The sequence below is a fragment of the Sphaerodactylus townsendi genome, unplaced genomic scaffold, assembly GCF_021028975.2.
Source record: "Sphaerodactylus townsendi isolate TG3544 unplaced genomic scaffold, MPM_Stown_v2.3 scaffold_208, whole genome shotgun sequence".
Lineage (NCBI taxonomy): Eukaryota > Metazoa > Chordata > Lepidosauria > Squamata > Sphaerodactylidae > Sphaerodactylus > Sphaerodactylus townsendi.
In genome coordinates, this window is record NW_025950372.1 from 319 (window position 1) to 14,933 (window position 14,615).

Below are 14,615 nucleotides of genomic sequence, written 5' to 3' on the forward strand. Positions count from 1 at the left end.
TGCTGAGAATGACACCCCTGAAATAACACAAATCTATTCATAACCAGTGCTGAAAAGCACGAGGGGATTGTTGACTCTCAATAAAACGAGGGCACAATGAGGTACACTGCATTGTCTGAGTATCCATAGACCACTTTATACGAGCAAATCGTGGTCATCAATTGTTAACAAGCAAATGTTATCATAGGAAATGTGTTATCACAGGAAATTGTTATCATGTGTTTGTTTGAAATTATCATATGTTATCATAGGAAATTGCAGCGTGCCCAGTTACCTGTGGAGGATGTGGATGGGATGTGTCCAATCCCAGGAGCTGCTGTCCCTGCCAAAATTTGATCCTCTACTGTAAATGGAGAGGCCGACTCGAGTTCTGGTGTGGCCGTAGCCCACAAAGTCTCTTCCACCGAGCTCACCTCTGGCGTATCAGTTGTGAGAAGAGTGTCCAGGATTGAGTCAGTAGCATTTTCTAGACTCTCCCAAATCCCTATCTCAGTCTTGTTCTCTGCCTCGTCGGTAGTGTCAGTTGCAGAGATGTCTGGGGTCGCTGTGAAGCCTTCGTCTGGCTCTGAAGCCGTGGCTGTAAAGTCTATTGGTTCCAAGGTGGCGATGCTGCCCCGGGCTTCTTCTTCTGTGACATTGCGTGGGAAGTAGAGCTCCACATCTTTCCGGGTGACTGTCTGGATGGTGAAGCCACTGCCCAATTCTCCAGTGGTCTCACCGGTGATGTTCTCATGGACGATCCCATCAAAATCATCACCTAGGACAAGGAGAACGTTACCAAAATGCTATCAGAGAATCCAGAGGGAAACAAGGCAGCAGCCAAACCTCTGTCATGCCTTGACCCAGTTCCAGCAGAGACCCCTTTCTCCTTCTAGCTACCATCAATGAGTCCATGAACAGGCCAAGAGTGGGGAAGTAGCATCAGCCAGGCATCCCTCTATCATGCCAGTAACAAGACAATGCTGACGACATTCACTGGCACTAGGAGCTTCTGCTCATGCAAGGCTGGGATCTTTTAAAGATCCAAAAAGCACCCAACATCCGATAAAGTGCTATGTAGAAGAAGAAGGAGAGTCGGATTTATACCCTTCTTTTCTCTATGACAATGAATCTCAGACCGACTGCCCTTCCCATCCCCACAACAGGCACCTTGTGAGGTAGGTGGGGCTGAGCGAGTTCAGAGAAAACTGGGACTAACTCAAGGTCACCCAGCTACTTGACCGCACTTTACACACACACACTAAAGAGATTGAGAGGGAAGGAAGCATGCTATAGTCTGATCTCATCAGATCCTGCCCTCCCCCATAAGGCTCAGGGTGATGAACAGCAACCACATAAACAACAAGACATCAATAATCATAATATCAAATCAACAAAACATTAATAAGCATAACATCACGAATAGCAAAAGACATCAATAAGCATAACATGACAACATAATGATATAACATCATAAACATCAAAAAATCAATAATCATAACATCATAAATAAGCAACATGGGTAAACACAGATGGCAACTTTCCCTTCTGTAGCCAAAACTACAAAACATAATCTATATATAAAAAGCAAATCGTCTGTTTGTGAGTCGTGCTCTAACTCCAAAACCACTGGACGGATTGCTTTCAACTTTTCACTCAATGCGCCTTTCCAGTGCGAGCAGGTTTTCGGATATTCACATTGCTGAAATTCAATACCTGAGCCAGGTAAAATGTCTTTTTCCTGGTGCACCAGGCCATGAAGCTGGTTGTGTTTAACTGTCACCCTTAGAATGTTCGTGCAGCATGTCTGTCTGTGGCCTGAGGAGTTGGTATGCCCTTACAATGTTCGTGCAGATGGCCAGAGATTAGCAGTGAAAACAGTAAACAGGTAATACTGGTAGATAATACGAGTGAAAGTGAAACACATACACACTTTGCTGTATGAGACGTCAGGTGGGGTTCCCCCCCTCACACACAGGTAACTTTCACTCTCTGTGCCTCACCCACTGCTACCACACAATACACATACTCTCATCCACATCCAGCTCATCCTCACACACCTCACTCTGCCCTCCCTCACATCCAACCACCACTTACCCACTTCCTCACCCATATTCGCCACAGCTCTCTTTAACTAAAAGCGAGCTGGAGTTTGCCTTTTTCTTCTAAGAAAATCCGTGGGGTGGGGGTGAACCAACACTACTGGCTCTGCTTCTTTTGCATGTGGACCTTTACGGACCCAGGGAGCTGGCCTCGACCTGAACGCCTCACCACCCTGCCTCTGCTGCCTGACTGGGACAGCCTCCTTGCCCCAGTTCTGCCTTCCCCAAGCCAGGACTGTGCGTGTCAACCAGCCTCATGGACAGTGGGATTTGCATTCTGGACAGTTTCATTGTGGAATGGAGAGGGTTACCTTATACTAAAAAAACAAGACACCACCATATAACAATGTGAATTGAAAAGGGAAAGAGGGATTCCATTTGACCACCCCAAAAGGCTACACTGCGGATCATTGGACCTGCATGGACATCTGTGTGGGTTGCGGACTGTGATGAGAAGGACAATTGCCACAGCAACGCATGGCCGGGCCCCCTATTGACTAACTAAGACTAACCCATCTAAACAATTCACAGCAGTGTCAGTATAGTAAATTAAGCCCAGTGACTAACCTAAAAAACAACAAATCACTATACTGAACCTAACCCATAATCCAGCTATACCTAACACTATCTACAAAATTACAAGCAATATAACAAACTCATTACCTAAAAAAACTAGACATCATAACAGGAGGGGAATTCAATACAACCAAACTAACCAATCTAGCACTAACCTGCCATTATATAATGGCAACCCAGTAGGGTTTTCAAGGCATGAGATGAACAGAGGTGGTTTGCCATTGCCTTCCTGTGCATAGCAACCCTCATATTCTTTGGTGGTCTCCCATTCAAGTACTAACCAGGGTCGATCCTGCTTAGCTTCTGAGATCTGACAAAAGCAGGCTAGCCTAGGCCATCCAGATCAAGGCAACCTCTGTGACAGCCGTATCAAAATAATTGGAATTGCCCCAGGAAAGGTGAGTTATCTGATATCGCAGCTGCCCAAAATATACTGAATTGATGCCCCTTTCAATGAACTCACCAGTGTAGCAGATGGCATCATAGCGGGAATGGGGGTGAGGATATCCTGTCTGGTTATCGTAGAGGTACACTGTCCGTACTCCTACCAGGTTGCCTCCACATTTGGGATGCGGCTTGGAAATGGGGTACCGAACACTGCGGTCTGCCAGCCAGCCAGCACTGCAGACGTCCATGCCATCTTTCCAGGCCAGGTAGAGTTCTCCGGTCGTTGCCAAACGGGCCCCAAGGCGGTGACATTTCTCGGCAGCTTCTGGGAAGGTGAACTTCTCCGGGGAGGTGGCATAGAAGACTTTTCCTGCAGTCATAGTGATGCTGATGCATTAGATGTAAGTTGCTTCCCCCCCCCCCTTTATCAGCTTTTCCCTTCCAATCTCTTTCCAACCCCTTTTTGTAGGGCCAAACTGCAGTGAAATGAGTTCTGTGATTGGCACTGGAAAGTCCAACTTCCAGATGGGATCTGTGGACCCCCTGGGATTTCAGCTCATCTCCAGGATACACAGATCAATTCCCCTGGAGAAAACTGACAGTTTGGAAGGGGGACTCTATGGCATTGGTGCCCCACTGGCGTCCCTGTTCTCCCCAGACTCCATTGCCGAATCTTTAGGACTTTCCCAACCTAGATCTGGAGACCCTCTCCTCCCATTTCGTGCCGGTGGCCAGCGGGAACCTAACAAGCCTAGGTGGCACTCCCAGAAATCCTATTCAGAAAGGGTTTACAAACATATCTAAGTAATTTTTCAGAATATTTTAATCTTATTTCGTTGTGTCAAATAAACCTGTTCTGGTTACACAGTTAATTCCATAAGAGAAGAAAAGAGGATGAATATAGCAAGCAAAGAAGAGAAAAAAGATTGAAAGGGGAAAAAAGTAATTGAGGTAGGCTAATACACCCACCTTTTGGTATTACTGTTATAAGTTATATACATTATAAGTTATCTATATATATAAAAATCTATCAGTGCGTTTTTCTGCTGACAGGTAATCTCCCAAACTACTGGACCGATTGCTTTGAAATTTTCACACAACGTCGCATTCGCATGCGGCCAGGTTTCTGTACTGTTTCCACACCTCCTGTTGTGTACATGTCACAACTGTGCCAGTTATTGTATACATGCCACACCGGTGACAGTCAGAACCACAGTTCTGTTCCGTAACAGTGCCATCTGCTGGCCGTCAAAGCAACACCCTCTGATACAAGGGAAACAACCATGCCTTCCTTGAAAACCGCTGCCATCTGGAGTGAAAAAGATGGGGCCCGCCATCTGGATATGGCTCACTCACCCTAGCGGAGGAAGGGGAAGGTGAGGGAGGGTCCGAGGTTTGCTGGACCAAACGCTCTGAAATTTGAACACAACGTAGCTCATGTCTCCCAGTGTGTTTTAAGCTAGATAATTCGCCTGCAAGGGAAGGGAGTGAAAGAGACAGGGTCCACTACCTGGACATGGCCCACCCACCCTAGCAGAGGAAGGGGAACGTTAAAGAGGGATGGGGCGGGGTGCCATGCATGGGAATGGGAGAGAGGGAGGGGAGTGAGGGGCCCCTTGCCCCTCCCTCCCTTGCAAGCATTGTGCAATGACACATGTTTGAACCATTCGCTTCCCCTTTTCTTTCTTTTCCACTTCACCAGACTGAGTCACAGCAATGTGTGGCTGGGCCCGCTAGTCTATATATATAAAAATCAGTGCGTTTTTCTGCTGACAGGTAATCTCCCAAACTACTGGACCGATTGCTTTGAAATTTTCACACAACGTCGCATTCGCGTGCGGCCAGGTTTCCATACTGTTTCCACACCTCCTGTTGTGTACATGTCACAACTGTGTCAGTTATTGTGTACATGCCACACCTGTGACAGTTGGACCCACAGCTCTGTTCCACAACAGCGCCATCTGCTGGCCGTCAAAACAACACCCTCTGATACAAGGGAAACAACTATGCCTTCCTTGAAAACCACTGCCATCTGGAGTGAAAAAGATGGGGCCCGCCATCTGGACATGGCCCACCCACCCTAGCAGAGGAAGGGGAAGGTGAGGGAGGGTCCAGGGGTTTGCTGGACCAAACGCTCTGAAATTTGAACACAACGTAACTCATGCCTCCTAGCGTGTTTTAAGCTAGGTAATTCGCCTGCAGGGGAAGGGAGTGAAAGGGACAGGGTCCGCCAACTGGACATGGCCCACCCACCCTAGCAGAGGAAGGGGAACGTTAGGGAGGGACGGGGCAGATTGCCATGCAAGGGAATGGGAGAGAGGGAGGGGAGTGAGGGGCCCCTTGACCCTCCCCTGCAAGCATTGTGCAATGACACATGTTCGAACCGTTCGCTTCCCCTTTTCATTCTTTTCCACTTCACCAGACTGAGCCACAGCAATGCGTGGCCGGGCCCGCTAGTACATTATAAGTTATATATATATATTACTTCCACCACAGTCGTAATCCTTCTAAATCTAAAGTTCTTACTCAAGGTAACGTATTATATCGCTATCCTTGATAATAAATTCAGTTTCTTTTTCTGAGTCAGGCTTGATTTATGGGAGTTATTTCCAATATGGGAGTTAACTTTCAGATTGAGAGACCTTGCCCTGATTACCAACAAAATGGGGGTTTGTTAAAGCCAAATTGCATGTCTGGTATTCCAGTCCCCAAACTCCTGTGTCATGGGAAGAATGGCTCACTTTGATCATGGTTAGAAGCTGCCTCAGAATTGAAATGTTAAGAGGCTGGACATCAGCATTGAAAATATGAGTAAGAGGAAAGGGAAGAAGAAGAAGAAGAAGAAGAAGAAGAAGAAGAAGAAGAAGAAGAAGAAGAAGAAGAAGAAGAAGAAGAAGAGTTGAATTTACATCCCCCCTTTCTCTCCTGTAGGAGACTCAAAGGGGCTTACAATCTCCTTGCCTTTCCCCCCTCACAAAAAACACCCTGTTAGGTAGGTGGGGCTGAGAGAGCTCTGAAAAGCTGTGACTAGCCCAAGGTCACCCAGCTGGCGTGTGTGGGAGTGCACAGGCTAATCTGAATTCCCCAGATAAGCCTCCACAGCTCAGGCGGCAGAGCTGGGAATCAAACCCGGTTCCTCCAGATTAGAATGCACCTGCTCTTAACCACTACACCACTGCTGAGATCCAACTCCGATGCCAAACTCTCAGTGGGATCCTCCAGCTTGTGAGTTCACCTTCTTTAGAATGTGGAGGTAGTGAAGAAGAAGATGATGATGATGAAGAAGAAGAAGATGAGGATGATTTTGGATTTATACCCTACTTTTCTCTCCTGTCAGGAGTCTCAAAGGGGCTTACAAACTCCTTCCCTTTCCCACAGCAGACACCTTGTGAGGAAGGTGAGGCTGAGAGAGTTCTGAGCAAACTGTGACTAGCCCAAGGTCACCCAGCAGGCTTCATGTGGAGGAGGGGAGAATCAAACCCAGTTATCCACATTAGAGTCCACTGCTCTTAACCACAACAGCACTGTGACTTTCCTCTATTACCTTCCATTTCCTCTGCATAGCAATATACATCGTACGTCTCATCTGTTTCACGGACTCCATACGTCCTCACACCAGGGAATTCATCCTTGTCTCCGTAACAACCTTCTCGGGGATGGTGCATTGGATACCTGAGAGTCCAAAGGCAGTAAAGGTTCATCAAGAAAAAAACCATGTTAACTGGAAGCAATAATTTTCTCCTGGGTGGTTCTAAGATGCAAGATGCATGTTCAACAAGACAGAACCTATGAAGTGTTGGAAGCAATAGTCCCTCCAAGTTTTTTGAAGCGCTTCGTGGAACTTCAAAAATGCTGCGCAGAACTGAAGTCTCTTCTGTACATGCGGAATAAGGCACTTTCAATCTACTTTCACAATTGATTGCAAGTGGATTTTGCTATTCTGCACAGTAAAATCCAGCTGCAAAGGCATTGAAAGTGGATTGAAAGTGTATTATTCTGCATGTGCGGAAGGTACCTGAGTCACCTGGGGGCACTCCCCCTGTGGGGCAGACCCTTATCTGTATCGGAGCTACGTGACTGCACCCTGCAGGGAATGTTGGCTGGAACTGAAGGACTTTGTGATGTCTCTTAAACTCAGCCTTCAGAGGGGGACTTGATAAAGTATAAGAGAAATGAAGGAGTCAAGGCATTGGACTTCCTTTCTCTATTGTTCTGACTATGTCCTTTCGATATGTAGACTGATACTCTCAGGGAAACATCCTTTTTATTTCTTCTCTTACCTCCACTGACACGTAAACACACTTTTCCACCTTGCAATCGTGAGGGCAGGATGCAGGTCCAATATTTCCCTCCACCCGGCCCCTTCTGCACAGGCAGAATAATGCACTTTCAATTTTCTTTGCAGCTGGATTTGATTGTGCAGAATAGCAAAACCCACTTGCAAACAGTTGTGAAAGTGGATTGAAAGTGCATTATTCTGCATGTGCGGACAGGGCCTTACACTAGTTTAGCAAATCATGTTTACTCTATCCTATCTAGAAACAGAGTTCCTACAATAAATGTAGAATTTGAATAGACAAAAGGAGGAGTTATTCACAGACAGAATTGAGATGCGGCTTTGCTGCGCATGCAAAAGCCTTATGCACTTTGCTAAATTTCCAGATCTAGAATAGTTCTTGAGGGACTAAGATTCTTGAATTCCAACATGAAGGATTTGGACTGACAGCTCCGCATATGTGTTGGAATTTGGAGTAGGCCAAGCGTACAGGAACTCTGTCACCTGAATATTTAGTCCCACCCAGGCAAATAGCAGCTCTGCTGGGTTTTTGCACATTCTGAAAATGGCACAGGGAAAGGATTAAGCTTCCTCAACCCTTGCCAGAGTCCTGGTGTATATTGTCAGACTCTCGAATGTGGAAATAACAGAGACCGTAGGAAAGTCCAAAAGCAGTTTATTCCAGGTGATACGAAGAGTAACAATGTAAAGCAGGATCTGAGCTAGAGAGCTATATCCTTTAATCCCCCCAGTTTCGCCCCACACCAAATGTCCACTACAGTTTCTACTGCAAAGCTACAAAGAACCTGGGAACCTTTCACACCTCTTTGAAGATGGGCTGGCGCCAGGAGATTGCTAGAAAGGGAAGAGGGGAACAGGAAAACAATTGCAAATCACACAGAGCAAGACATCAAGATACTGACAGGCATGTTCCTGACATATATCAAGGGCCAGCAGAGGGAACCTAGGGAAAATGGAGCCCTGTGCAAAATCTGAGTTTTTCCTCCCCTCCCCTCCCCCCACCCACGGGCAGCTGGAACCCACCCTCAGACAGCATCACTTTCAATAATGTTTAAAATGGGAGCCCAGATTCTCCTTTTAAATCCACCTTGAAGGGAGAATCTGGGGTCCCCAGTTAAGACAACATTGAAAGTGATGTTGTTTTGGGGTGGATTATCCCCCACCCTGAAATAGCATCGTTTTCAATGTTTAAACTGTGGACCTCAGATTCTCCCTTTAAATCCATGCCAAAGGAGGTGGAATTAAAAGGAGAATCTGGGGAAATTTGGGGGGTGCTGTAAAGGATTCAATGGTGTTGATGAGCGGGTCAGCCGCCTGGCCTTGACTACATTCCACAGCCCGGGCGATGGGCCAGCTTCTCCGGCGGAGACCTTATCTCTGCGAGGGAGATGAGACCTCCGTTCCCATGGGAATCTGGGAGGGGGGATGGGATGGACAGAGTTATAACCTGTGTTTCTGGCGGGAGATCTTATTCCTGCCACTGCGTGTACGTGAGCTTTCTACGATGTCTGAATAAACGGTCTTTTACACCCAAAAAGCCTTTTATTTCTGCTTCTATGGAATTCCTTACATTGTGGCAGGAATCCATCGTTCATCTATCTTCCTAGTGCAGTGGACCTCTGGTGCCTCGGCATGGAGAGGTTGAATATTCCTGTGGAAGGTTCGGTAGCTCCCCCTTAAAGAGGCCTCCTCCTCGAAGCTCTCCCTTCTGGATTTGGACCTAACCGGCGGGAGAACGGGTCTCGCTGGTGACTCTTTTCCGTCCTCAGATTGTGCACGAAGCCTTCCCCTTTACTCCGCTGGAACGAGGGACGTGAAGACGCACTCATGGGGACTTACATGAGTCGCTTGGGGGCGCTTGTCTATGGATCGAAATGCCTGTGTGGATCGGGTATCTACCCGTTTTCGCATGGATTACAAACCCCAGATGCAACCTTGTCACGGAGGAGACGGGCCTGACCACCTTTCATGCGGCAACCCAGGAGTCCATTGAACGCATTCCTGGACTCGTGATTTTGCGGATGCTCCTAAAGATCCACCGTGGCATAGCACTGGGGCCTGTCCGAAGACCACCGGCGACACTGGGACTATACCAGGGATTGGGAGGGGTATCCGTATCGCCTTCCTCGATCGGACCCCCCTGATCCCGGGCCAACGGTTGCACCTGAGATGCCCCGCGGAGCTACCTGCGGGCAATTCCATCGCCCCGCGCCCAGATGAAGAGGTATTCCGGAGAAAGTTCGCACTCCCAGCCGGATTCGTTCCCTCTCCCATCAAAAGAGAGCTGTGGGATGAGGAAGTGGGCCTAATCATGCGTGATGCCCAACATGCGTGGGCCCGGGAACGCCAGCTATGGGAAGAGGAACGAGAACAGCTGCAGCAAGAGCGCGAAAACCTGCAAAGAGACCGGGAACAGCATGCGAAAAGAAGTCCAACTCGAATTGGACCGTACAAAGATGCTTGGCTACAACGGCAATATGCGCAGAATCTATCAGTCCATGATAAAGTCCTGGAACACCTGCAAACTGAACTTACAGCGCCAACGAAAAGCCGCCTAGTTCAGGCCTTGGCGCATACACAAAGTGAAATTACTGCAGCTGTTCAACGGGACCTAACTGGCTAAATTGGAACGAGAGAAAGCAGCTTTGCATGCTAATTCTCCGGGATGCATTGACTCGCAAGGAGAGAGAGCTGGCTGCCTTGGAGAGGGAACTGAAGACGCAGCAGACCAGGACAACCCAAGTTGGAGTCTACGCTGTCACTGGTACAGCCGGCGCCAGAGGGGCGACGCTGCTGGGTCCAGCCACCTTCCAAGGACCGGCTCCCACCGGAACGCCAGCAGCACCGGCGTTGATACCTCCACCGATTCCGGCCCCCCCTGCGCAACCGCTGCCTCAACCTGCTCAACCGCCGCCCCTGCCGGCGCCAAGGGCCGTGGAGAGGGGATACTACAGACCTCCAATACCTGCCCGTTTCGATGGGACCGCTTCCAAACTTCCCTACTTCATCTTGCAACTCGATGCCCACATGGAGGACTATGACGATTTATACCGGTCTGAGCGCGAAAAAATACGGGACATCGGCTCAGTCCTGGATGGGGCGGCAGCCGACTGGTTTGTGACTCTTTTGAACCTGCAAGATGAAGATACTCGCACGGTGCCCGCATTCCTCCAAGCCTTAAGGGCTCGCTTCCAAGATCCGGGTGCTGAAAATGAAGCTATCCGCACCATCAAAACTATTCAGCAAGGCAACCGCTCGTTTGCAGAATTTGCCCGTGAATTTCGTGCGGCGGCTGCTCGACTCCCTCCTGAGTGGCCTGAGCGCATGAAATGTGAATACTTCTCGGATGCTGTCGACGGCAAGCTGCGTGAAACGGTGTTTTTAATTCGGGTCCCCCGCACCATTGCTGATTGGGTTGCATTGGGATCCCAGGTGGCGTCTCGCTTGGAGTACGCTCGTGCCGGAGGCCGCCCACGCCCGAAACCTGCCACTGCGTCCACCAAACCAAGCCCAGCTGCCCCTACCGAGACCACCTCCGAGCGCCGTCGCCGACTGGGATTGTGTCTTTACTGCGGAGGACCAGGTCATCTAGCCGCCAACTGCCCGAAAAAACAGAAGCCAACCGCTCCGGCCGCTCGCACCCCATCTGCCAAGCCACCACGCAAATCCGGGCCGCCCCCAACGGGCTCGTCCAAGGCAGTCATCGAAGGCGACCCAGAGGAAGGGGAAGCAGCTGTTTGCCTTTCTTCAGCCCCCATGGACATGGGTTCGACTCCAGACGCGGTGAGTGAAGGCAGCGCTCCCATTACAATCCAAGCATTTCTGGCCAACCCCGCTAAGCATACTCGTATTATAGCCTCAGCCCTTGTGGATTCTGGCTGCTCCCATTGCTTAATGCGGCCCCAGGTGGCGGAGGAGCTAGGTCTAGACCAAGTCCCCCTGGCTAAGCCCATACCATTCACCCAAATGGACGGCAGTCCTCTCGGGAGCGAAGGACCGGCCCAGTTCAAAACGCAACCGGTTCTCCTCCGCTGCGCCGACCATTGGGAGAAAATTAGTTTTATTCTGGCGCCAGTGGCCAAACATTCCATAGTTCTGGGCATGCCATGGTTGTTGTTGCATGAACCAAAATTCCTTTGGAAGGAAAGGATCTTAGAATTCACTGACCCTCCCTGCGGTGAACACATGAATTGGGGGGAAAACTCGACTTCTCCTGACACCCCCCCCTGGCTTCATCAGCGATTGCTCCCGATTCTACCGGCATTCCACCGGCGTACCAAGATCTAGCCAGAGTATTTCAGGAGCAGGAATGCGATCAGTTGCCACCCCATAGAGACACTGACTGCAAAATCGTAATACAGCCAGGGGCGCAACTGCCCAAAGGTAGAATCTACCGCATGAGTCCCAATGAGGAGAAGGAACTTCGTGCCTTCTTAGACAAGAACCTCGCTCGCGGGTTCATACGGCGGGCTACCAAACACACACATGCTGCTCCTGTATTGTTTGTAAAAAAGAAAGATGGGTCTTTACGGCTCTGCACAGATTACCGAGGACTCAATGCAGTCTCCCTGTCCAACAAATACCCTTTGCCTTTAATCAAGGACCTTTTAGACGCATTGGGCAAGGGACTCATCTTTACTAAGTTGGACTTGAGAGAAGCTTACTACAGGGTCAGAATTGCTGAAGGCTATGAACACTTGACTGCATTTAACACAAAGTTTGGACAGTTTGAATACTTAATAATGCCATTCGGGTTAAGTGGGGCCCCCGGAGCTTTTATGGCCCTTATCAACGAAGTTCTCCATGATTTATTGTACAAGGGAGTAGTGGTGTACTTAGATGACGTTTTAATTTATTCACAAACCATGGAGGAGCATGAAGCATTGGTTCGGGAAGTATTGAAACGTTTGCTCAACAACTCCCTCTTTGCCAAACTTTCCAAGTGCTGTTTCCACCAAACCTCTATTGACTATTTGGGTTACCGGATCTCGCCCGAAGGCCTAAAAATGGATCCTGCTAAGATTGATGCAGTCCTCCAATGGCCTGCCCCTACCAACCGAAAAGAACTCCAATCTTTTCTAGGTTTTGCTAATTTCTATCGTGACTTTATACCCCAATTCGCTGAACTGACTCTCCCTCTCACAGACCTCTTACGTACTAAGGGTAAAGATCCACTGACCGCCAAGCCCGGGGCCCCCCCTTTCCTGGTCTGAAGAATGTCAGACGGCCTTTCAGCTTTTAAAATCTGCTTTTACCACCGAACCTATCCTAAAGCACCCTGACCCAGATCTCCCGTTTGTGGTTCACGTGGATGCCTCGGACAAAGCGCTTGGGGCAGCCCTGTTGCAGAGAAATAAAGATGATAGGCTGGTTCCGTGTGCTTATTTATCAAAGAAATTCTCCGGTGCTGAACTCAACTGGACTGTAGGGGATAAAGAGACTGCGGCCATCAAAGTAGCACTCTCCACTTGGCGCCACTGGCTGGAGGGGGCTAAACACCCCTTTCAAGTTTGGTCGGATCACAAGAACTTGGCCGCCCTCTCCACCCCCCTCAAGATGTCCGCGAAGCAACTTCGTTGGGCCGATTTCTTTTCTCGTTTCTCTTTCACGGTCCATTTTTCCCCCGGAAAAACCAATAAACTGGCTGATGCGCTCTCGCGCCTACCCGGGGAGGGGGGTGGAGCTGCCTTACGGGACATTCCGCGCACTATTCTCTCCCCCTCCCAATTGGGGCTGGCTGTCACCCGATCTCAGACATCCGCTCCTCCTTCTCCGCCCATTCCCAGCCTGGTCTCTCCTTTCCTACGGGAACTCGAGGAGGCGGGGCTGCGCGAGCCTCCGGCGGAGGAAGGTGACTCCCAATTGCGTTTGGAGAATGGCGTTTGGCGGCGGGGGGAGTGTTGGTACGTGCCTCCCCCCCTCCGTAAGCAGGTTCTCGAGGCCTGCCATGATGCCCGCTCGGCTGGACATTTTGGCTTTCTAAAAACTCTGCATTTGGCCCGCCGTCAGTTCTGGTGGCGCGCGATGCGCAAGGACATTGAGACGTATATTAAAGGTTGCTCTGTTTGTGCAGAAGCCAAGAACGTTCCGGGAAAACCCCATGGTCTGTTGAAATCTCTCCCGGTGGCCTCCCGCCCCTGGGAAGTCATTTCCATGGATTTTATTACAGATTTGCCAGAAAGTCATGGCAACACGGTCTTGTGGGTGGTGGTGGACTTATTTTCTAAACAAGCCCATTTCATCCCATGTGCTTCCATCCCCTCCGCTCCTAAGTTAGCGCGTCTGTTCATTCAGCATGTTTACCGTCTACACTCCGCCCCCGTTAAGGTGGTCTCCGACCGCGGCCCCCAATTCATTTCTAAGTTCTGGAAAGCTTTTCTAGGGTTGTTAGGGGCCGCCCCGGCGGTTGCCGCCCCCTACCACGTTCAAAGTGACGGTGAGTCGGAGAGAACGAACAGAACCCTAGAGCAGTATTTACGTTGTTACACCAACTACCACCAAGACAATTGGTGCGAGCTAATTCCGTTTGCAGAGTACGCCTATAATAATGCGGTTCATAGCAGTACAAAAAAGACCCCCTTCGAAATTGTGTCCGGTCGCTCCTTCCCTCCGTTGCCGCAACTACCTGCGGAAGCATTGGATCCTCCGGAGTTTCAGCAGTGGATTTCATCTCTGGCCGAGGGGTGGAAAATGGTCCAGACTGCCTTACAGCAGGCTAAAGACTCCCAAAAGCTGCAAGCGGATAAGCACCGCTCGGATTTCCCTCTGCGTGTGGGCGCCTGGGTGTATTTGTCTACCAAAAATCTCAGAGACGTGCATAAATTTTCAAAACTAGGCAAAAGATTCGTGGGACCTTTTCAGATTACTAAAGTGATTAATGATGTCACTGCCCGCTTGGATTTGCCTAACTCTCTTAGTAATATTCATCCTGTCTTCCATTCCAGTTTACTCAAGGAGGCTCCCGCTTCCGATGCCTGGCACGACCCGCCGGAGAGACCCCCACCGACTATTATTGATGGCCACAAGCATTACGAAATTGACGCCATCCTGGACTCTCGCTTTAATCGCAAACGCTTACAATATTTAGTCTCTTGGGTGGGGTATTCCTCTGGGTATAATCAATGGATTTATTCCGAAAATATTGACGCCCCCGCCCTCATTTCTGCTTTCCACCGCGCCTTTCCGCACAAACCTGGGGGGGAGGGGTCTTTTTTAAGGGAGGCAGAGTGTAAAGGATTCAATGGTGTTGATGAGCGGGTCAGCCGCCTGGCCTT

At 49.5% G+C, this 14,615-nt stretch overlaps 1 protein-coding gene across 1 annotated transcript; it reads right to left on the reverse strand.

The window, feature by feature from the left end:
- Positions 1 to 274: 274 nt before the first annotated feature.
- On the reverse strand, positions 275 to 6,760 carry LOC125425194 (aggrecan core protein-like; the record flags this gene model as incomplete). Its single annotated transcript, XM_048482749.1, has 3 exons — positions 6,589 to 6,760; positions 3,121 to 3,414; positions 275 to 757 (listed from the first exon to the last, which is right to left on the reverse strand). Coding segments are annotated over exons 1-3 (949 nt in total), but the record flags the coding sequence as incomplete, so codon positions are not given.
- Positions 6,761 to 14,615: the final 7,855 nt, after the last annotated feature.